General features: G+C 43.4%; 1 protein-coding gene across 4 annotated transcripts in view; it reads left to right on the forward strand.

The window, feature by feature from the left end:
- Positions 1-25,421, forward strand: part of CTBP1 (C-terminal binding protein 1) — an 857,630-nt gene that overhangs the window by 398,398 nt on the left and 433,811 nt on the right. For all 4 annotated transcript variants that reach the window (XM_086964238.1, XM_086964235.1, XM_086964236.1 and 1 more), the window contains exon 3: positions 14,977-15,121. In XM_086964238.1, coding sequence (XP_086820364.1) covers positions 14,977-15,121 — 145 coding nt within the window. The remainder of the gene's footprint in view (positions 1-14,976; positions 15,122-25,421) is intronic.

Here is a 25,421-nt window from a genome sequence, read left to right on the forward strand (position 1 = left end):
CCTTTTGGATTTAAGTTGAGGTGAATAGCTACCAGGGTTAGAAATGTTTTCTAGTATTACTGTGAAGTGTTGTTGATAGCCAACTCCAGTTGTTTCCTTGTTTTGCTTTTTCTTTTTGATCTAGGCTACTCTCCTTAATGGACCTGCTTGATTGCTGTTAAAGTGTGATATCCTACGTTTATTATACGTTCTATTGAGTTTTCAATTTCCTGCCTCCCGGAGGATACTGCATGGCAGGATCGGGTGCCTTGGCTGCCATATATAATCAAATTAAACCAGTCAGAAACTAAGTGGACGCGCTGTTCGGGAGCCTGTTAATCAGGAGAAGGTCTTTCACTTGTTTCTTTATGCCCTGGATGAGATAGCCCCTTGGACATCCAAGCCCCCCGCCAGGCAGTCTAAAACCGCTCCATGGTTCTCTGAAAAATTGAAACTAGCGAAAGCCAGATGTAAAACTCTAGAGCGCAACTGGAGAAAACATTACAATCTCGAGGATAAAATGCTATATAAGACTGAACTTCATAAATATCATAAATTAGTGAGATCGGAAAAAAGCTGCCACCTCAAAAATAGAATCGATTCAGCGGATAATCCTACCAAAGAACTGTTTTCGATCTATAAAGAACTTACTATTCCTACTAGATTGGAAGCTCAGGACACTTATTCGAAAGAACTATGTGACTCCATTGCTGAATTTTTTGTTAACAAGATTGACAAAATCCATGCCACCTTCACAAAAGATGAGTCCAGTTCTAGCGAATCGGCAGAAGTCAACAATAGCAACACGGGGACCCCTGGTCTCACGTGCTTCATCACTCCTGAGAAACAAGAGCTTCTCAGCATTGTTAACAGCATACAATCCGGTTCTCCGAGTGATGTATGCCCACCGACTCGCTGCAGAGGAGTCATGGAGTCTACAATAATTGACTATATCAGTCTTATTGTATCGCTGTCCTTCAAGGAATGTAAGGTACTAGATGACTGGAAAATTGCCCAAGTAATCCCCCTTAAAAAAAAGGCTAACATCCACATCTCCCAATTCCAGAATCTCCGCCCCATATCCCTCCTCCCTTTTTGTGCCAAGATTGTGGAGAAAGTAGTGAATAGGCAGCTCATGAGTTATCTGAAAGATCACTCGCTCTTACATCCTACTCAATCAGGGTTCAGAGCCGGATACTCTACTGAGTCAGTCCTACTTTTCTCCACCGAGAGTCTTAGGCGCATAGTGGATGAGGGAGAAACAGCAGCGTTGGTACTATTAGACCTAAGTGCAGCCTTTGACACCGTGCTGCACTCAACGCTGCTGTCTCGGCTATCTGGAATGGGAGTAAAGGGGTCAGCCCTTGCGTGGCTGGAGTCCTTCCTGGCCAACAGAAACTTTCAGCTGCATTGCCCCCCCTTTAAGTCCTCTCTCAGAAAGGCCAGCCATGGGGTTCCTCAGGGCTCGAGTCTGAGCCCCACCTTGTTTAATATCTATATGGAACCCCTGGCTCGCATAGTAGAGACTTATGGGGTGGGCATTGTCAGCTATGCTGATGACACCCAATTGGTGTTCAAACTTACGCCCGACCACAGAGAAGATGCCACCAATTTCTCCAACTGCTTCTCCTCCGTGGCAGCTTGGATGAACAACAATTGTCTTCGCCTTAATGGCGACAAAACTGAGCTGTTGGTGGTGGGAAAATCTTCTTCCGCTTGGTCCCACATGTGGTGGCCTGCGGAACTGGGCAGTCTGCCTTGTCCTGTGGCTTCGGTGCGGAACTTGGGCATAACATTGGACTCTAACCTGTCATACAAACCTCATGTTAACAAAGTCACAGCAAGATGCTTCAGCGTACTGAGGGTCCTTCGTAAGGTACTAGACCTTCTTCTCATGGACTCAAGAAAGACCATTGTCCATGCCCTAGTCACCCCCCATCTGGACTTTGGGAACGCCTTGTTACTGGGTTTGAGCAAGAAGGGTACCCACCAACTCCAGTGCGCTCAGAATGCCGCTGCGCGCCTTGTGCTCAAGCTTCCTCGAAGAGCCTCAGGGAGACTGGCCTTGTCCAAACTCCATTGGCTCCCCATCAAGGAGCGAATTAAATTCAAGGCCCTATGCTTTGCCCACCGTATATCCCATGGCACCGGTCCAGGTTATCTGCTCTGTCTACTCACTATACATCGGCCTACCAGGTACCTTAGATCTTCTGGTACGATGTTGTTCAATATCCCTAAGATAACTAGAGCCAAGATGGGTGGTTCCTCATTCAAATACTTGGCTGCCAAGGGCCGGAATGAACTCCCTCTCGAGATGCGGATGGAACCCTCTGAAATTAGATTTCGAGGAAAATTGAAAACTTTCCTCTTCCCCCGCATCTAATCCCCTCCTCCTCCCTTGCCCATGTCCGTTCTACCTGTGTTTATTCCTCTGAGCTCCTTTGCGGTTTTCAGCGCGGTGACACTCTGTTTTTGAGTAACCAGGTGCTTTATAAGTGGCTTCTATTCTATTCTATTCTATTTAAAGCTAAGTGAGAGGGTAAGGTCTGGATATGAGGAGGAAAAGAGTTCCATAATTTTTGTCACACAGCATTAATTTTCTTAAATGCGGGGACTTCAAGAAGCAGAGATTCAGTGTTTCAAAGTTGACAAGTGCTGCCGGAAAGCTTCACTTTGTTTGCCAAGTTATGAGATTGGTCGGTGTGTAAAATCTTGTGAACAATGCATGCAGTTGTGTACCTGGATCTGCCTTTGATAAGGAGCCAGCCTAGAGATAACCATACAAGAGAGCTGTGATTGAAGCGATAAGAGTCTGTGGCCAGGCAAGTAGCAGCATTCAAAGGGTTTGATGGGGGTTTGGTGAGATTTAGGAATAACAGGAAGAATGATTTTTCTGTAATCAAATCTTGAAAGTATCATAGCTTGGAAGACCGCTTTGAGATCTTCATCTAGAGAGTAAGTGTTTGATCATTCAAATGAATCTGAATTGGCAGGTTGCAGCAATGGTTAATGAAGTTCAGTTTGTGGTCACCGGTGAAACCGAGAGATTTGATGTTCTTGATCATCAGTAGGGAGCAGTCTAGAATGTTGGTGTGCATAGCGAGTCTTAAAAGGGTAGAGAGGAAGACTGTTGTGAGAAAAGAAAGAGCTCTATTTTGCACGAATTGAGGTTGAGATGGTGTGAGGTTATCCAGGGTTGAGTTTTGTAAGGTGTATTGATCAAGTGAGATACGTTAGTGGAGTGAGAAACTTTTAAGTAAAGCTAGGTGTTATCTGCGAATTGATGGTAGGATAAGCCAGAGTCTTGCAGGAGACAGGTTAGCGGTTCAAGGTCGAGATTAAACAGTGGGGGCAAGCACAGATGTATGTTGGAACACCTTGGGGAGCAACTACTAGATGTGATAGTGATAGTACGTTGTTTTTGATAGTGTTGAAATCTGTCAAAAAATAAAGAGAATAAGGAGGCAAGCGTCAGTATTGTCCAAGATTCTGAGCCCATCATCGATTATTTGCAGAACTGCAGGTTTTCATACTCTGACCAGGTCTGAAAACGAATTGAAACTCGGTTGAGCAGATTGTGATCTGTAGTGAACTGGTGCAATTGTATGTAGGCACAGCTTTCAAAAGCTTTGGCTAGTAAGGGGAGTCTTGACACAGTTGTTAAGGATGTGAGGATCGTCAATTAAAAAAAAAAATTGGGAGGGGGAGTAGGGAACTGTTATACAGTGTTTGGGAAGGAAAGGGGGGGTGTTATAATGTGTATTATATGGGACATTTTTTTCTATAAGGTCCATGTGCCCTGTGCCCAGCTTTATGATGTTCTCATAGAAATTCATGCATGTAATGCCTGTATGGCTTCACAGGGTACTTGACTGGGAGACAGATGAACTAGGAGAGAGACGGTTGGTGCCTTGTTTGAGACGGTCACAGGTTCTGCCTGCTAACAAACATAAAGGATTCAACAATACCTACTTGCTCCTGTGTGTATTTCGCAACAGGTACATTGTGCAATTTTCAGGAAAGCATCCTTGTTGTTTAACTTTATTTCGGTTAAAATTGAATAACCATAAAATTACATAAATATATTACATTTGTAACTTGTCCACAGCGAAACATCCTTGTCTTAGTGACAGGTTAAGTAGGCTGATCCAATGGAGTAAGAGGGCATTTCACATCTCTGTAGCTGGGTTGGCAGGAAGGAGTCATGAAAGTGATGGAAGGGATTAAGTTTGAATATGATGTGGAAAAGCTCAGGCTGGGAGATGTCCCTGAAAGTAGACCACTTGTTTGGAGATTTACCTTATAGGTTTACTGTATGGAGTGGTGGGAGTCCTGATATTTGAAGTATCAGCATTTTTGATCCTGGTGTCAAAGAAGTGGGCAAGTTATATACTCTTCTTTCCAGAGTCTCGTATTTTTTTTTTAGTCCTCATTTGCCTTGCCCCTTACTTAGGAGATACCAGCCACCTTGCGTGTCGGTGACCAAGAGGCGGAGCAAAGATACTCTTGCCCATCTCTGGCGCCCGAACCCGATAATGTTTTCCTGGTGGCAGCGAGGTCCCAAGAAGAAAAGGGGTTTCAGGATCTTGGGCTAACTCCATATAGGTTTATTTCCACCAATAGGACAAAAAACCGTATCGAGGCCAGACCCGGTCCAACGAGTATTGATGGCATAATCATAGGACCCGGGGGAAAAAAGAAAAACCCGGAATACTATCTCCATTGTGTCAACAGATCCCAAAAGGCCAGGTTACGTTTATTGCAAGATCTAGCCATGTCAACCTTTGATATTACATATAGGGACGTGAGCCAACCAGAATGTGATGGAGCAATTTTCTCAACCCACTGTATACAAATCTGCCTTCTAGCCAACAAAATGGCATAGAACAAAAAGGATCTAGCCTTACCGGTGATGCTGTCCTCCAAGCCAAAGATGATAAGTGGCAATGAGATTACTAATGATGTACTCAAAATAGAGTTCAGAGTAGACTTCACTTCCTCCCAGAACCGGCCGATGTCAGGGCACTCCATGAACATGTGGATGTCCGATGCTTCCAATAAATTGCATTTACTAAATTTCTTGCTGGGAGAAATTTGGAAAGTCTAAACGGTGTTATATATGCCCGATGGGCTGTGAACAGGTGGTTACGTCTTAACCATGATGGCTTCACAACTTTATAAAGGAGTGCAAAAGATCTTACCCATACCTCCTCACACTGAAAGCTAGTCGCCTCTCCCCACAGCTCATCTGGGAGGGAAAAATCCCCATCGATTTCCTCCTGCAGCTGCCAATACCAAAAGGCCACCTCCTTGCCTCCCCTAGGTCTTTCCACTAGCAGCTGCTCCAGGTAGCTTGACTTCCCAAAGTGTACGTCTTTAGACCCCTGAGCCCTCCCCCAGCTTTCCAGCTGGATGAATTTAAATCTGGAAAGCGCTGGACCTATGCGATCGTGTAAATCATCCCAAGCTATTACTGATCCTTCCGCCATTAACTCTCCCCATCTTGTAATCCCAGCCTCCTCTAATGAAGAAGATAAGCTGTCCCTTAGGCACACCGGTTGAACTGGAGAATCCCATGTAGGAGCGCAATTAGAGTAGTAGGACAGCCCCAGTCTTTTTCTAATGGCTAACCATACCTTAGTCCATGACTGTAAAATGTTTAGCCTTATTTTTTTAAAGAATTTCTGGCTCCCAAAAAACAGAAATCCATCAGCTGGTAGATTTGCTCCGGTTAACATGGCTTTATACATCGTCCCCCCAGGAAGATTAGATGGTGTTTTTAGAAGCATCCTGGAATAAGATAACTGAAAGGCCCATGCGTAGTATACTAAGTCAGGTAGGGCAAGATCTCCCTTTTCCCTCCTCCTCAACTTCTTCCATGCAATTCTAGTAGATTTGTAATTCTAGATAAAGGAATTAATCTCTCGCTGACACTTATCAATCATCTTGACATCGAACCCCAGAGGAATGACACCAAAAATAAATGTGAACTTAGGGAGAATACACATTTTTATTAGGTTCACCCTACCCATTATGTTACGTATGTTATGTTACGTAACGCTTATATAGCGCATGGCTACCCCAACAACGAGGCATCCCAGCGCTTGCAGACAGGTCCAATCACATAACAGCCGGAGGAATGCGGCAGGATATCTATTCACCGCGGAACCCTAAATAGAAGCAAACAGCCAAGTTTTTACTTGTTTTCGAAAATGTAGGTGGTTTGTGATGGAACGTACACCTAAAGGAATAGAGTTCCAGAGTTTTGGGGCCCGAAACCTAAAAGAACGGCCACCAACTCTGCACCTCCGAATCTTGATGGTACAAGCAAGGAAGAGGTCCGCAGACCGGAGTGCACGCTGTGGAACATAGAAGGAACAGATTCCTTGCAAGATTTTAGGACCTAGACAATGTAACATTCTATGCATAACACACAAGGTTTTAAATTGAATGCGTTGTTTAACGGGCAGCCAATGGAGCCTTCGCAAAACCTGAGAGGTATGGCAACGTTTTGGTAAGCCGAACAGGGTACGAGCTGCCGCGTTCTGAGCTTTCTGTAGTCTATTGATGACTGTCAGATTGGACCCAAGCATTAATACATTGCAATAGTCTAGATGGGATAAGACCATAGCCTGGACAATTGTCTGACGGATGGAAGGTTCAAAGAAGCCAAGAATAGGTTTCAGAGAGCGCAGGCGGCCATAGCAAGTACCAGCTATCCTCTTCGCATGGGAATCCAGGGTGAGAGCATCATCTAAGATCACACCCAGATTCTTAACTTCCTTCTTAGGCATAGGCGGTGAGCCCAATGTAGGGGGCCACCACCGCTCGTCCCACTTTTGGGTGTCCGGGCCAACCAGGAGGACTTCAGTCTTAGATGAATTTAACTGAAGACAGTTCTCCGTAAGCCAGCTGGAAATGGCCATGATATCCTCTTGGAATTTGGCTTGATCACCCACGATGTTATTAGAAAAGGTGAAGATCAGCTGTGTATCGTCCGCATAAGATATTAGTTCGATGTTACGTTCCCTGGCCAATGTGGCCAGGGGGCGGACATACACATTAAACAGCGTGGGGCTGAGGGCAGAGCCCTGTGGAACACCACAGCCTAATGGAAAACTGCCAGATGAGTACGGGGGAGCATGAACCTGGAAGGAACGGTCAGATAGAAATGACACGAACCAGTCCAGAGCATCATCTCTGACACCTATTTCCCATAGCCTCCTAACTAGGATCCCATGGGAGACGGTGTCAAACGCCGCACTCAAATCTAGCAGCACCACAGCTGAGGTGTCACCCCTGTCTTGTGCCACCCTTAGATGTTCTGTGACGGCCAATAAGGCTGACTCCGTGCTATGTTTGGCACGGAATCCGTTCTGAGACTCCTCCAAGATCCCATTAGTCTCCAGAAAATCCGTCAGAATAGAATTGACATGTGCCTCCATTACTTTGGCCAAGTAAGGAAGCAACGAGATAGGCTGGAAACTTTCTGGCTTGGAATGGGTCCAGGGTGGGTTTTTTTAACAAGGGGACCACTTTGGCATGTTTCCAAGATTTCGGGATGGTAGCTGATTGCAGAGATTTATTAATCAGTTTTTGCCCTTCCATCAAGATAGATTCCGGAAACTGTCTAAACATCTCGGGTTTGACAGGATCTTCCGGGGACCCCGACTTGATTCTTAAAGTTAGGGGTTCCATGTCTGTCTGAGAGATGAGTGGGAGAGTTAGGAGGGAATAGGGAAGGCTCAATGAGTCAGTAGTAGGTCTGTAAGTCATAGATGGTTCTCCAGAGTTAAATGTGTTATAAATCCCTTGTACTTTATTAATAAAGAAGTGAGCCAGCTCTTCGCATTGTGAGTCAGATACTATGGTGCTATTAGTCCCCACGGGAGATGTAGTAAGCTCCTTCACTAACGCAAAGATAGTTTTTGTGCGATTTGTGCTGGCATTGATCAGATCAGTATAATAACTAGCCTTGGTCGTTTTTATAAGCTTATGGTAGGCTTTTGTGGCAATTCTAAAATTGGATTTGGCTACCAAGTCATACGATCTTCTCCAGATACGCTCAAGTACCTTACACTCCTTTTTTTTTAGTACAAGCGCCTCACAGTACCATAACTGGGACTGCTTACGTTTAGGTCTTGACATTTTCCTGGGTATGAAATGATCCAAAGACTCATTGATCCATTCTCTATAGGCTAGATCCGCCTCATCCAGATTAGCAGGCCAGGCAGGTCGGGAATTAGTTAATCTAGCCTCAAATAGTGCCCCATCAAGTTTGTGCCATGCACGTCTCAAAAAAGGAGGAGGAGGCTTTCCCCCAGGGCCAGCTGGAATCCTAACAGCGATCTGTACCAGAAAATGGTCCGTCCAGCTAAGAGGACTAGGAGTGGAAACTGAAATTTCCTGAATGTTCGAAAACACCGGGTCCAGTAAATGGCCTGCTAGATGGGAGGGCCCCACCACCAGCTGACGTAATTGGCAGGCTTCATTATCCCCTAGAAACTTCAGTATTGCTGGGGAGAGACTAGACTCCAGATGTAAATTGAGGTCCCCCAGTACACTAAAGTTAGCTGACTGTAAAATAAAGGCAGATACATTAGAAACCAATGATTCCTGGAATGTACTCGCTAGCCCGGGAGGCCGATAAATCAGCACGCCCGTAAAAGTGAAGGTATCTGAGACCTTCAACTTAAAAAGTGCTCTCTCACAGTTGGCTATCCCTGTAGGGGAGAGAGTGCAGGAATAGATGTCTTTAAATATCACTGCCAATCCCCCTCCCCTGCCCTTAAATCTATTCTAAGTTAGAATAAGATAGTTAGAAGGGAGGGCTAAAGCAGTGATGGCCAGTGTGTCATTTGTCAGCCATGTCTCTGTTAGGACTAGCAGGTCCGGGGAATAGTCCGTAAGAAGCTCATAAATATCCTCATGATGTTTAACAAGGGACCTACAGTTAAGGCTTAGTATCTGTATTATAGAGAGTGGCAGGTGAGTCCAAGATTTCAGTAAGCCTTTACCTTCCTTGGATATTCGGTCTAAGTTAGCTTGTGCAATAGTACAGATGTCTTGGATAATTCGGGTTCCAAGATAGCGCATAGAGGTGGTGATGTTTATGCCTAACCGTAGATCTAGAATATTCCACACCATAACCTCAGTCTTGCTTGGGTTGATAATATACCCCGAGACATTACCAAACTCTTCTGTCCTTTGAATCACAGCAGGGAAAGACAGTACCGGGTCCGAGGTAAAGATTAAAATATCGTCAGCATATACTGCTGTCCGCCTTTCCCACTCCTTAAATTTAAACAATGGAATATTTTCATCTGTCCGCAAAACCTGGCCAAACGGCTCGATATATAAATTGAAAAGGAGGGGAGAGAGCGGACAGCCCTGCCTCGTACCTCTAGTGATCTTAAAAGTTTCTGTCAAGACCCCATTGATCAGCAACCTAGCCGAAGGGACCCCATAAAGCAAGGCAATGGTTCTGCAAAAACCCTTCCCAAAGTTAAACTTTTTTAGTACATAATTCAGATAGGGCCAATTGACCCTATCAAAGGCCTTTGCCGCGTCAAGAGTGAGGGTGGCCAGTGGAAGGGAAAAAGCTGAGGCAATATCTATTGCCCCTACCAAGTTGTGTGTAAGGTCCGAGAGATGGTGCCATTTGATAAAACCTTTCTGGTCTTGATGGACAATGGTGCCTATTACTCTTCCCAATCTTGCTGACATTATGGTGGCAAAGATCTTATAGTCACTGTTCAGCAACGATATTGGCCTGTAGGACCCACAGTCCGAAACATCCTTCCCTGGTTTGGGGATGAGAACAATTGTGGCCTCACCCCATGATTTTGGCGGTAGCATCCCTTCTCTTAGGATATCATTAAAGAGGGTCGTCAATACTTGGACAATAGCATCCCCCAAAGCTCTATAGATCTCTCCAGGAAGACCGTCTGGGCCAGATGCTTTCCCTTTTTTTGTTTGCTGTATTGCTTCCCTCACCTCTGCCTCCGTTATTACAGTCTCTAGGCTGTTTCTCTGTGCTATTGAGAGAGTTGGAAGCATAATCCCTTCCAGCCACGTATCCCTTGCCGTCTGATCATTAGGTCGCTCTTCCCTATAGATTGCCTCAAAAAATTCAAAAAAGGCATTGCCGATCTCTAGATTTGATACCCTTGGCGCCGCCTCCCCATCTACCTTAATTTCTCTAATGTACATCAGGGCTTGGTCAGATTTTATTTTCCATGCCAATACCCTGCCCGCGGCCTCTCCAAACTCAAAGTGGGAAATCTTACATGCTTTCCACCTTTTATTAACCCTCTCTTGTGAGATGTTTTCTAATTGGAGCTTTAGCTCAGCCAGTTTTGTCTGCTCCTCTAAGGAACCTAGAGACTGCCCTAGGTTTAACTCAATAACCTTCATTTCCTGTTCCAAGCCAGCTATCATCTCCTTGTATTTTTTACTCCGATAGGAGGCCCTACTAGTGATACACCCTCTTAAAAAGGCCTTAAAGGCATCCCAGACCACAGCCAGGGTTGAGGATTCAAGATTTATATTTAAAAATGCAGTAGTTTCTGCGGCCAGAAAGTTGACTTCTTCTTCCTCAAGTAGGAGTGTCCAGTCAAATGACCAAGATGGATGTTCCATCCTGCTATTGGATCTAAGGGTAAAAACAAGAGCCGAATGGTCCGAAAGATGAGATGGGAGATACTCTATCGCTGTCAAGGTGTCTTTCAAATTATAGCTGAACAGAGCATAGTCGATTCTAGATTTGTGCTTGAATCTACTATTCCGGAAGGAAACCCCCATTTTACTACCTGCTCTTTCCCTCCATAGATCCGCCAGGCCAAGCTGGGTCATAATTGCTATTAGAGTTTGCCTGGACCTTGGTGTACTGCAGGCCCTCGAATTTGCTAATTTATCCAACCTAGCATTCAGCACGATGTTAAAATCGCCCATCCAGATCACCGGATCCTGAGAAAGTACCAGATGATTCCTAATGTTATCCAGATACGTTGGATCATCTGAATTAGGGCCATAATAGCCCACCAAGGTGCAGCTCCGACCAGCCAACGAGACTCTAAGTATCAACCATCTCCCTGTATGGTCTTCTATGTGATCCAGAATTTGTGCTTTAACAGCTTTTTTGAAGATAAATAGTACCCCCCCTGATATTGGCATTATGGTCAGTAGAGCAGAATTTATCGACCCATCTCTGTTTTTTAAGTATCTCTGTGGCCTCTATTTTAAGAAGGTGTGACTCCTGGATGGCAATGATCTGCGCGGGAGAGTCCCTCAAGTACTGCATAATACGTTCCCGCCTACTTCTCACGTGCAGATCATTGGCATTCCAGGACATATAGTGAAGAAGTGTCATGGTGCCACATTTATCCCCTGCTCCACCACATTTCCCAACAGCACCTGAGGGACTCCTAACATTAACATTTTAGAATTCTGATGTTGGACAAATGTCAGAAATAAACATACTGTAATAAGCCAAGAGGCAGACTTATGAGGATTTTTTGCTATTTTCCCCCTCCCTCCCTTCTCCCACCCCCCCTGGAAAACCCACTCCTACTTACTCTGGCCTGATGGATAGCCAGCTTTACGCCTCCAACAGCCCTCCACCCTTAACTCCACCCTTCTGCTATAACCAATCGCCTAACTACAGCTGTAAGCCGAAATGGAAACTAAGGTGAAACTCGTTTTATGGTGGGAAGGACCAGGAGACCCCTTATGTGGTATGGAGCGTATGACATATTTATCTCTCCTCTTTTCCTCCACCCTTTGGTTTCCCTTTTATATATATATATATATATATATATATATATATATATATATATATATATATATATATATATTTTTTTTTTTAATTATATTTCCCCTACAACCCCTCTCGTGACTATATTTCCCCCTTTTTTTTTTATTAATGCAAGTGTCTGTCATATGTTATTGTTTTTTAATTTTGTTTCTTCCCCCCCCCCCCTTTCCTCCATATTTTCCCCATTTTTAGGTTTAGGCCTTAGGCTTTATGTTTTCCCACTCTACTTAATATCAAAGAGAAGTGCTTCTCTTGCACGTAAGAGTGACTAATTTAAACCAACTGTAGTTTGGATTAATAATTAATAAGTAGAGTAGAGTAGAAACTATGGAGACCCAAATTTCCAGAGTCTCGTATTACCGGGCAGCCCTGGGCATATCTGCAGCTTTGACAACCTCAAAAAGCCTCTTTGGTATATTTTTAGCAAAGCCGATCTGGGTACTAATAGATTCAGATATGGCTTCAAACACATGTTTTTTGTAAGTGCGCCTACAGCTGCGACAGAATGCAAGGTTCGACTTAAAAGGGTGTTGGTGCCAGTAGCACTCAATAAGTGTGAGGCAATCTCTCTTCATTAAGCTCTTTAGCAGACCATGAATGTACGCTCGTGTTCTGTTTCTCTTTAAGAGGGGGCTAAAGCGTCCATAATAGCTGGTAAATGTGTTATTAGAAAATTTAGCTGCTGAATTTGTGACCCAGATAGGCACTAGGTTGAGTAAGTTTTAGAGTCTGGTGAGGCTCAAGGGTATCAGAATTTAAAATAAAATCATTTTTATTGTTTCTAATAACAAATAAAAACATTTCACTAACGAGTGACACCCTATTTCAATGACCGTCAGTATACATTTGCTTGTAAGCATTGTAGGCTCATGTCTATCTTACCAAAAATAACTCCAGTCACCATTTTCTTTGATAATAACTATATCGTGACCAGATCCTACCTGGCCGAAAGCAGCCCCATATGAGAGGGCCATAAGCACCAAATCTTTGCCCATTTCTGTGGGCAGCCTCTGCCTTTATTGATCTAATGATCTGCCAACATGCACCAGTCCATATCTTTTTCCAAATTTAGGCCCCCATCCTCCAAATCTTTGCAATTTTTCTTTTTGCTACCCCCGACCTAAGGGCCATTCATAATTTGGTATACTTCGCTCCCGCCAACATTCAGTATAGATAGTTTTGCAATGCTTTATAATTGGGACTCCGCTACCACTGATATGTATTCATCTATTTTAATCAAGATTAATGCTCATGATTTTAGGTGTTGTAGGTTGAGCACGGGTTATAGCTTTAGAAAGAGATAATTCAAAAGGAATTTGATAATGGTCAGACCATTTTACAGGAATTGAGTCCGAGGCATGTATGAGATTACCCTGCAAGATCTTTCCCTGTGATGATCAGCCCTTTTTATAGGGATGAGATTCAAGAAATGCTGAATCAAGCATTGTCTGAAAGGAAAAAGCTGTGAGGATTTGAAATGCCTTTTACTCACATCGACACCACAAGCTTATTGTGTTTTTTCTTCCACTATGTCATTAGTCAAATACGGTAGTGCTTCTATTAATGTTTGCATCCCTAGCCTACTGAAGTGGTCACCCTGTGACCATTGCTGTCACTAGTTTACTGACATAAGCTAGTGATGAGACTATCAAAGGCACAAGCTCACTCCAGTATACTGTTGAGTGCTCTCAGTGTGAGTGAGTAGCCTGTTTTAGCCGTCCTTTCACCACATCACTGAAGTAACACTGGCCTATTTAAGCAGTCATTCTAGATTCAGAACCAGTCTGTCTAGTGGTGAAGAAATGCGAATCTTTTATTCCTATGGGACCCAGGGGGACCTCGGCACGAGCCGGTGTCCCCTTGGAAGGGTTCGCGCGGTGGAACAATCCACCTAGCGCGATTGGTCAAGGTCGTGGAAAGGGGCGGGATTAGGAGAGGGTATTTGGGGAAGTCTGTGGGCAGGAATTACGTCACTGGGGAAGAAGTTTCGGCGAGCCTGCGACATTGTTTGTCCCACCCACCCTTCCCTCTTTTTCAATTTTATTTATTTTATTTTTATAAAATAAAAAAATGTAATTCAAATCTCGTCACGTTAAGACAGGTTACAGTTTTTATCCTTTCGTTGTTTTATAGGTTTAAGGCGCTTTGTGGGGGGTCTGGATAGTCTACAGCGGGCTTATCCTTTCCCTCTGGGGGTGGGGGGAGGGTAGACGGAAAGATGGTTATGGAAATATAATGAGGAAAGAAAGAAAATGTTGGGATTGTACAGTATTGGGGTTTTTTATTGATAAGTATTGTTGGGAATGTTTTGGATATATATTTATGATGAAAACTGTTTGAGGAAAAAATTTGTCGATGTGTTTCTTTCTCTCGTAACAAGTTCAAGTAAAGGATTATCTGTTTTGCCTATCTTAATAAAAGTGACCTTTTTTGCTAAGTATATTAAGGTGTAGATTGTTCTTATTGCACGATTGACCATGCTTGGTAAGCTTTTAGGATTCGAGACTTTTCAAAAGATGAACATTCATTATAATTGTTGTCATCTTGATTGTGGCTGAAAATAATTTCATTTTTTAGGGGAATCCTGTTAAAAATGTTTGCCTACAGTTTCTGTTTAATGCGGACTTGCGTTATCAGCATTGCATTTTTTGCGAAACGGGCTAATAAATCTTACCATGAGACCAGTTCCACCAAAAATTTAAAATAATCTATTGCATTTGTTGGCTGAGGGAATCGGGTTGGCCTTTGTTACAATGCGTCTATTCATGGTAGCCTCGCAGTGGCCCCCAGCAATTGATAATAAATGGGCAAGCACTTGGGTTCAGGGTGTTGTGGACCAAGAGCTGGCCTTTCAGAACAAACGCGTCATTCATAGCGCGCTCAAGGTCAAAACGTACTACGGGTGACTGATTTACTTAACATTAGCTGGGAATGATTCTAGTCAGTCTGTGAAGTGCAGCCAACTGTGCCCACAGCGCAACTGGAATCCACCAGCATCCTCCGCACAAACCTTGTTGACATCAACACAAACCTGAGTAGAATCAAAACGTTACATATTACAAGAATTTCTCAAACGTCCATACTTGTTCCAGGCTATGCGAGAAAAGGGGACAGTATCTTACTATGTTAGGTTACATGCATTATACATATTAACAGCCAGTGTATTTTCTTTTTTATTGTAGGTACTAAATGAAGCAGTGGGTGCACTTATGTATCACACCATCACCCTGACACGCGAAGACCTTGAGAAATTCAAAGCACTACGAATAATTGTCCGAATTGGAAGTGGTTTTGACAACATTGACATCAAATCTGCTGGCGACTTAGGTATTGTTGATAAATGAAATGATACATTTTATACATAAAGACAGCAGGTAGAGCAGTGTTTGTTCCTAATCACTGTCATGCAAGTGTTTGTCTTCTAAATTGACTTGTTTTGTGAATATTGGACATTGTGTATGTTGAAAAGTGTTACAATTGAAGAACAAAGCTGCATATTGGGAGGGAAGAACCTGAAGCAACTCAGATGCCTAATGACATGATGACAGTGTTATTGCTGTGTGATGTATTGCAACTTTTTTGTTTGCCACCGGTGAACGTTGGTTCCCTGCTAATCTTGGCCCTGCTGCAGTAAGAAAAAAGTGCAGTGCTCTTCCTCAGCCTAAAATTTTTTATTTTTTATTTTTTTTATTTCGTCCTTTTACTTCTTTCCTCGGACTCGCATTGAGATTCGGTGTTGGCACAAAGTTTCGCTTGTTAGTTCTATTGTGGGAAGACATTCACCTACTTGTTATGTATAGCCCTGCATACATTGCGTAGTTCTTAACACTACTCTTTTTCTACATTTCTCAGTGGAAGGACACTGGTGATAATATTTTAAGGTTTTTATTTAAATAACATTTTGCAGGGGTAGTTTTGATAGCAAATAAAAGTAAAGTGGTGTTTTCTTTTGATGTTTTTTCTGCCTAGTTACCAAGGTGACTAAAAACAGTGCAATCAACACAATTCTTTTCTTTTTGTTGGATTTGGTAGTGGTTTCTAGATATTTAAGAGGCTAGTGCACGAAGCCTTATCAGCCTCTTGCTTATAGTCAGTTCACCTGTCGTCAGTTTTATCTCAAGAAGTTACATTCTGTAAGCTTAAGTTCTCAGCAAGTGATGGTCTAGCAACATTTCTGGATAATGGGAAAAGCGAGAAAGGAAGCAAGTTATTTAGAACCGTGCGTGTGCGGAGTGTAATATTTTGGTTAGAAGGTGGCATTTGGGGTTGAGCTGTTGGAACCGTGTTTCCCTGTGTTTAATGCCTCTGCTTACTGATTGTTGCTATCAGTGTACCTTCTTCATCTCTTATTACTGGCAAGGAGAATGTGGTGACAGTGCAGTACGAGTGCCTTAGCGCCTCTTGGGTTCCCGCTTCAGCTGGCCATGCTACCCATTTTGTTCTGCAGTTTGTAGTCTACAAACCCATTTTATACATCGATCCCATTGTCTACGTTGAATCTCACTGCCCCCTCTCCATTTTCAGCCTTGAAGCAGTGTTCCTTGGCCTGCGGTTTATGTCCCTGCGGTTATTTTCAGATGTTCTGAACCCTGGATCTCTGTCATGGCGCCCGGCGCGGTTGCAGCGTCATTCTGACTGCTTCAGATACAGCTTATCATTTTGGAGCACATGGCAGGAACTGTGCCCTCACCCCTGCTTGTAGTGCTGTTTTACCCAAATACAGGTTACCTTAATGGCTATGAAGTAAATGAAATACTCGTGTGAACTGCATGTCTGGTTGTAAACGTCTAGAACGATAGAAATGACCTTAAATCTATTTAACGGAAAAGGGTCAGTATAGCTGTAAGAATGTAGTCCTTAGATTGTGGTGCTCTCTCGTGCATTGGATGATCCAGAGATGGAGGCTGAAGTCCCTGTAGAGGTGCTCCTGAGATGTAGCTTTGATGAGATGTTCATGTAAAGGATTGTCAGTCCTAGGTGGTTTAGTGCAAGTCCTGAAATACACTTAGTGGAACTGTGTGAACCTGCCCAGAACAATGGTTAATCACCCTTGATTGACAGCAGGTATCTGTGGTTACTGGGCCTTAATTCCCTGTGCAAATCCTTCTCCTTCCTCGCCGCCAAGACCTGGAACACCGTCCCCACCCATCTACGAGAGACCCAAGACCTGCTCACCTTCAGAAGGCTCCTCAAGACCTGGCTCTTCGAGCAGTAGCAGCACCTCTCTAATTGTATAAGCGCTTCACTTTTTTCAGTTGTTTTAGGGGGAAGACAACTCTCTCCACATATAGCTATCCTGGACCCGTAATCCAGACCCACTTTACAAAGCCTTAATTTGGAGAATAATTCCCCCGTTTTTGCACACAATTTGTGATGTTCCTGCCTCCTCCTCAGCATAGGTCTTATGATTGTCCCTCCCCTCCTCATCTAGGTTTGCGAAAGGACTGTCTCAAACATCAACAATTATTGGGTCTTTGGCAATCTATGCATTTTGCTATCTGTCTGGCAGAAGATTTTTTTAAGCAATTGGGTTTCCACAATTGTATTAGGGTGAGTAAAATATTTGTTAATGTGCGCACTAAACTTCAAATGGCATTTCTCCTCTGCAAACATTTCCATAGGTTTTGTCACAAACCTACTGAACAGGTATGTAATGGATATGCTCTATTCAGTCTATCAGAGTATTTCTCAGACTACTGCGCCTCATGGCTTATGATTATTACGATGATGATAGTTAAAGTAATAAGAGCTAATTATTATTATCATTATGATCATCATCTCTTTATGCACAGAGCCCAGAAGTGGTTCTGCAGGTGGTAATTGAAAAATATGCCAGTGATTAAGTGGTGACGTTGCTATTGTGCGAAGTTGAGCAGACAGTTCTCCAAGCCACCCTTTAAGTTGTGTGTAACGAAAACCTATTATGTGAGGGCACATCAGAGTTGTCTTTGTTCTCAGGAAAATATCTTTTTCGCCACAGTGATTTTGATTAGCGAGCAGTTAGTCTTGGTCTTATTGCTTTTTGTAAAAAGAAAATTACAACTGTGGAAGCTAAAGGATAACTTCATTGGTTTGTGTTGCCATTGTCAGGACTCAGTCTGGGACACTGTCATGTGTCAGAAAAAGACAAAGTAGGCAGAATACTGAGTACAGAGCTGCCCAAGATCACACAGCGAGTCAAATGAGAAAGGGAATCAAAAGAGGAAGCTCTGTAAAAGAGAATATGAGAGTTAAAGCTCAGAAAGGACAGGCCCTCAGAGGTGATTTGATTTAGCATTCAGAAAAACGACACACAGGACGGATATGCAAGACATATATATAAACCAGCATTAACAATAAAGAGAATGTGGGGTAAAGCACTCGGGAGCTCCAAACGGTAAGACTGATGCTCAGTAAGTTCCTCACCCACAATTGCTATTACAGATACTGATTGCAAATACCCACATATAGGAGGATATGCATGCAAAGGCAGGGTCTGTGGAGCTGATTCCTATGGTGATGTTATAAATGTAACTCAAAGACAATACTCACAGTGAACAGGAAACACCACCTAAGTTGTCAACTCTGCCCATGGATCCTGGTGATCAAACAGGAACACGCAAGGCAGTAACAGCAAGGGGGTTGAAGTAAACACAAGGAGCTAGCAAGGAGGAGTGCTTAATACGAAAGGAAGGAAAGCACAGGACACACAGCAGAAAGCAAGTAACAAACACAAGGTAATTCGAAGCAAGACATCAGGAATAGAAAGACAGCAAACTAGGAACTGGAACCCAGGAAATGGGAAGAAAGGCAGTGACTGTAAAAGGATATACAGAAGGGGAGGCTACATGGGTATACTAGAATAGTACAGGTTCAGGAATCAAGAAAACAAAGTAGCATTGAAGGTAGAGCTGGAGCAGGAACAAGGATTGAGCGAAGGCTCAGCAAACAGGGTAGCACTGCAGGCAGCGCTAGTTCAGGGGAATTGCTAGAGCTTCAGGAGTCAAGGTAGCACTGTAGGCAGTGCAAGGTCAGGAACAGGGATAGCTATAGTTCAGGATTAAGGAAATAACTAAAGCTCAGGTAGGAAACACTGGAAAAAAGGATATGAAAAGCTCAGGAAACAAGGGAAGGTCTCACTGTACACAGCTACAAGGACCAACCCTGGGCTGAAGGAAGATGGGGATTAGGAGATCACAGTACTCATGCAAACCAGGTGTGAGCAGGCTAGCAGCAGCCAGCCACAGGTGAGCTGAATTCCCCCACCGATCCTTGGCCTGCAGGGGTGGAGACAAAGTAGTGAGCATGGGATTATAGGTAATGGAGTTTGCAGCATGAACAGACTGGCTTCCACAAAACCAGGCATGGACTGGGAATGGATGTCAATTCCCTAATGGTGTCCAAATGCCTGAAAGTCTGTATATGCATGCAGGGGAGTGTCTGGAAGCAAAATAGAACACTTGAAAGCCCCACAACGTGGCCCCCTGGTTGTGGGCACAAGAGCACAGGTGGTGAATCGCGACAGCCATGGATGATCCAAAGAAGTCAGATGGAAGTTGCTATTTCACTTTGTTGAGGAAAGGAATGTGATTATCTGTGCTGTAACACCCCAGGTGAATGTTATTGTAGATTTTTGATGATAGCTACTCCGTGCACTCAGAAACGGATAATAAACCTTTGCTCTGAACAGGACTTACCAGGCCTGAGAACACACATAGGTGGATTCTTAGTACCTTGGAGAATGTGTTTACTTACTTCTCAACATTCACTCACCTCAACGGAACAAAGAGGCTAAGAAAATCAAGTCAAAGTGACTCCTAATATGTGGACAACCTGCAAGAGATGTTTCTTTGTTAAGTTTTCCTGAATGTTTTTATTTTTATATAGCACAGTCATAACGCCCAGACCAGGGTGACTGAACACTTTACTTTGAATTCTACTTTCTGTAAGGAGTGATCTAGATCTGTCAGAGGTTTAGTAAAGTCCTGCCAAAGGGTGTTAATGTATTTACGAAATTCAAGAAGAGAATGCTATGGATGTCGCCCCTTGTGGACGGATACTGCTTCCCTTGTTACAGGTTTCATCTCAGCGATAGTCAGGTGTTGAATTTATTTTATCTCCCTTTTGAGCATGGAACATGTCTTTAATAGATGATGTTTTATGGGCCTTGGACTTAACAGCCACCATATTGGCAAGCAATGGGACTCAAAACTGCACAATGATAGCTGGGTTACTGCTGTTACTGAAAATATCTGCCCAGGTAAAAAGTGGTATATAGAAGAGCGGCTTTATAATATGAGCTTCAGCTCAAGTTTGCTTCGTGCTTTAAAGGTAGTTATATGAGCATGGAAGCACTGTGGTAGAGTGAAGAAAAAAATAAAGAGCCCTTCCTTAAGGGGTAAAACTCTCAGCGACTGTCACTCCTGGATCAGTTCCAGAGTTCCCCTGCCCTACTGTTCATTGATCAGTTTTCTTCAGCTTCCAGTCTGAAGACACTGATCAAGGATCATGTTGGAAGCTGCCCGACACAGCCATTGAGCATGGGCCAGCACTTCCTGCAGCTCTCATGCTTCCAGAGTTAGCTTCACCCACTCATAATGGTGGATCCTTCCAGAAGGAGCAGGCGGGTCATCTCTAATGTGAAAAGCACATCTTCCTCCCTTCCCTTCTGGCCGCAAATATGTCAGTCACAGGGTGCAGCTGTCACCTTTTTGTGTATTCACTGGGTGCAGGGCATTTCTGACTTTAAGGTTGCGTTGTTCCTCGGTTACAGCTCCACATGCTCTGAGTTTGTCTGGGAATGCATATTCAGTGGCTGGATATTTACATTCTTGCAAGAGACAGGAGATAAGTGCCGTCTTAGGAAACGTGTGGATAGAGCTCAGTTAGAGCAGATGTATATGGGTCCCCACTGACCCATCAAATCCCCCCTTTAATCCTGTTGCCAATTAGATTTGTAAGTAGATTTGTTTTTGGATTTAATTTTGTTAGGAAAGCAAATGAGATACGTGAAGACGTCTGGGACCTCAGTTTGAACCAATCTCCCCATTTGGTTTCCCATCGATGCATCGTCTGTCCTGATATTGTCGCTGCACACTTCACTGCCCTACTGTACCCTTATCCCATTTCTGCAATCTTACATTGTCCCACCAGTTCGTATTTTTTCCTCAACCCATCACAATCACTTCTGAATTCTACCCTGCTTCTTTCCTCCATCTGTGTCCATTACAACCTGATCCCACTTCCTTGTTACACCGAGCTCCACTTATGTGTTGTGCCCCTGCTCTGCACCAGTCCCTCATCTCTGACTTGCTTCTGCTTCATTGTCCGTAAAGCACTATTCCTTACATGCTAGGATTGTTTCGTCAACTTCACTGGTGTTGGGAGAAACGTGATGAAATTACCGTGCACTTATTTAAAATGGTGGTAATCTGTTCAGATATGGTATAATGCATGAATGCGACCAAATACATATTAAAATGATTTCTGCGGAAAGGTCCCCATTTTAAATCACACACTATAGTGAGCACAGGGTGGTGAAAGGGCTGTACGAGCAATTAACATACCTACCACAATATTTCTTCATTTAACCTCATCTATTCCCTCATCCGTCTTCTGTTCTCCTTTTACCTCTTCTTTTATTCTGTAGAGGGCTATCTGCTACACGTAACTGTCTCTTATCCTCTCTGAACTCCAGCGTTGTTCGTTAAGTACCTCAACTTCTCCACTACCTTTTCATCGTTCACTCCACTGCTTCCTTTCAGCATTATGAAGCAGCGTTAGGACAGCAAGCACAATTTAACAAATACCTCACAGAATTCATGTTTACTTCTTCCCCTTCCCGTTTCCTTCTGTCTGCTGTTGCACTGACGTTCTTCTCCGGTTCCCTCCTTTCCTCTACCACACTTCCATTTATTCACTTTAGGAAGCATAAGCGCTTTATAAGCAGTACTGATAAAGCAATAGGAAGCACAGGCACAAGGCCATGATCCAACATAGTAGAATAGCTTACATTTGCCCATGACCTTACCTCTATCACCACTGTTACACATTGTCTTTGCTATCTCTCCTTTAGTCACTTGAAACCAAACTTAGGGAGCACACACTAAACTATAAAAGGGCGATTAAAAAAATCAAATCAGTATATTTTTCCCAGAGGATAAGGTCAGCCATTAATGCCCCAAGAGAAGTTTGTAATACTGTTTGCACCCTTATGTCACCTCCGATGTTGCAGGAGATGGAGAAATCACAAACGTTATGCAATAAGATAGCAGAGGTTTTAAAAAAAAAAAAAAACTTGAGGATCCATATGGACTTCCCATCTCCTTCTGAGGACCAAGGTGTTTCTGGAACTCAGTCACTCCATGACGAGGATGGGATGGCACTAGAACATCTTAACCCCAGTGGTCTAGCCAAAATCCCCTGCTATGTGTGTGTAAGAGCAAGTCCCTGACAGCTGGTAGTACTTAGGGCTCTTTAGATGACCCTTGTTTCCACCTAGGATACAATAATGAGTTCCGGACTTGATGGCTGAGGCCATGGAGAAGATCTTTGCTGTGGTCTTGGAGACCAGGACATACCCACAAGTCTGGAAGGAGGCAGTTGCCATCCCTCTAAAGAAGAAGCCCTAAGGTGACCTCACTGATGTGAAAAATCTGCGCCCAATTTCTTTGTTGCTTGCTCCGACAAAGATCCTGGAGAAGCAGATAAACCAGGAACTTACCAAATATCTCCTTGAGCATGAACTCCTGGACCCTACGCAGAATGGGTTCAGGAAAAATCCTAGCACAGAATCAGCGCTTGTGCTACAATGGATTCTATCCGTAAGAAAGTCGATCAGGTAGGTGCGGCTGTCCTGTTTTTGCTAGACCTGTCGGCAGCCTTTGACACTATATCTCCATCTTTGTTGGTGCAAAGTCTGAGCAGGCAGGGTTGAAGGATGTGGCCCTCAAGTTATTGGAGTCCTTTCTGTGTAATAGATCGATCACAGTTAGTTGTGGCGACTACACAGCAGCCTCTTTAAGGTTCCAAGTGGAGTTACACAAGGTTCATCCTTGAGCCCTACAGGCAGATTTAAAACGTGTATGGCCGAGGCTAGCAGATGGATGAAGGACTATTGGCTAAAATGCATAGGGAGAAAACCGAGACTGGGGTGTTTGGAGTAAACAGTTCTATCTGGAATAATCTCTGGCAGCCAGATACTTGCTGTACCCTACCTATCCCAGTGGCAACAACCAAAAACATGGGCGTGCTGTGTCATAATACTTTGATCTTTGACTCCCAGGTTAATCAAATGATGAGTGCAAGTTTTATGAAAATCAGGATCTTAAAGAAGATTCTGCCTATGCTTCTGAAGGAGCTCAGGACATCAGTGGTCATTCTACTTATCACGCACCTAGATCACTGTAATGCCCTGTATTTGAACATTAAGCAACTTTAGTTGAACAAGCCCCGAGTTATCCAGAATTTGTTGTGCGCTTGGTCTTGGGAGTACCCAAGCATACCTTAATCAGGGAAGGCTTGAGATCTCTTCATTGGCTGACAATAAAGAAAATATGTCTTTTAAAGCCCTTTATTTTAGGGGTTTGAGTTATCTTAGGACAACCCTAAAGTGGTATGTTCCTAGGAGATCTTTGAAATCTGTGGGACACAATATCGTAGCGGTTCCACGATGCAAGAAAGTCCGGTGGAGAGAATGGCTCTTCAGTGGTAGCTGCTGGGCTGTGGAACTCTCTTCCTGAACTCATCAGGAGCAAGAGTTCGCTCTTGATATTCCGCAAGCAGATCAAAACCTGGCTGTTTGCGGACTAGGTTAGCTGGGGACTCTTTTGAAGCTGTCTGTTTTTTGTTTTTGAGGGTCCATGGTACAGTCTTCCTTTTCTCTTGTTTAGCTCTTTGATGCCATTTGGTCTAATGCACTTTAGAACTACCACAAATACAAATTGATACCTTACTCCCTTTGCCCTGTTCCATCAGTTTCGTATTCCCTAAAACATTCTCTTCTGATTTGCCACGCTGCTTTCAAGTTGCTTTTAATTGTAGTAATGCAGGTTGGCTACATATTTTTTCCAGAAATGCAGCTGTCCTATATCTTTTTGACGTTGCAACACTGTTTTAGGTTTGCTTTAGCTGTCACCAGTTTATGGTTTTTCTATACAATTCATACATAATATACATGAAATATAGGATTTCAGGTCAGTGGGGTTAATCCATTGGTCACTTGAATTGGCAGCTGCATTTTGCTTACGCTCACCACAGGAGACAGCATGGGGAAATGGGTCAGCCCACTTCCCCTGTAGCTCCCTTCACTTTGAGTGATGCACAAAGCTGTGCACATTCTTCACATCTGCCTAAAAAATTGTCTTCAGTGGTAAAGATGGGTTCAAAGTTGCAAAGGTGGTTAATCATTTAAATGCCAGCTATTTATTTTGCCTACAATTCGGGTGTGATTGTGAGTTCTTTTTTTTGTTTTGTTAAAGTTGTTGTTTTAAAGTCTTTAAGCGACAGTGTAAAGTTGGAGCTGCCAAAGGTTTGAATCCTTGATTAGATAGGGGTTTGTTCTTTACTCCTTAACAGATAATCATAATAAAATTCATGACACAACTGAAAGGCTTGCTATTTAAAAGCATAAGAATTCACTGGTAAACAAAAAAGCTGCACTAGTGTTTTTTTAATTTTTATTTTATTTACAATTGTTATTGTTAGTCAATGGCAGTCAGTTATGTGGCACATGGTTGCAATAATAAAAAGTAACCATTGCAAAGCTTGCCAGACCTATTGGCTTTGTCAATGCTTTTTGGTGTTGCAGTGGACATGTCTACGTAAGTGAGTTATCTGCTCTTTTAGAAAAGCAGATTCATTTTAAACATACAGTTTCTGTTCCCCGTCCTTCTCGGAACACTTGGCCAGCCCAAAAATAGCCCAAAAATACTTTTGGCCGCTTCCACAGGGAAAGTGTAGAATTTAAAAGGAGCTAGGTGGCGGCTTTTTGTGTGCTTTCATTTTGTTTCTAACAGTTATATAGCCCATCGAGTTAAAATATTGATCTCACCTGGACGCTGGTAGCAAAACGAACAACTATCTCCCCTCTGTGTTCCCCTTTAGTCTCCATTGGAACATTCCAGGCCCAGCTGCTGGCATCCCTGCGAACTCTCCAGATCGATTTAAACAAAAGATTGCCTAACAGGCCCCTTGTCGCTTGGCAAACGCTGAAGCGGAGCCTCCGCCATGATAGTACTGGCAGGAATACAGGCGGAAGCGAGTCTGCATATAGTACAAGGTGCCTATTGTTCATATATGTCTGTTTAATACAGTTAAGTGATGAAAGTATGCATAAATGAAAGTTTCAGATCATGAACTCGCTCGTGTTACTCTTAAGAGGTGTACATGTTTGTGGACTACTGAACCGAGTATCATAAGTGGCAGGGCCTTTCGAATTGCTTGAAACTTTGCAAATCTGATGAGCAATGTAAAAGAGCCTACAGTACATGCTTGTTTGAATGTCGAGAAAATTTAGGACCTGATGCCCAACCACGTGCCTATATCCATCAGTTACAACCAATTAGCCCAGCCCCTGCCCTTCCCCAAGCAGCCTGCTTGACAAATCTGTACACATGCCACTGCATTCAAAATGGCCAGAGTCTTGCTG

The sequence above is a fragment of the Lissotriton vulgaris genome, chromosome 3_2, assembly GCF_964263255.1.
Source record: "Lissotriton vulgaris chromosome 3_2, aLisVul1.2, whole genome shotgun sequence".
Classification (NCBI taxonomy): domain Eukaryota; kingdom Metazoa; phylum Chordata; class Amphibia; order Caudata; family Salamandridae; genus Lissotriton; species Lissotriton vulgaris.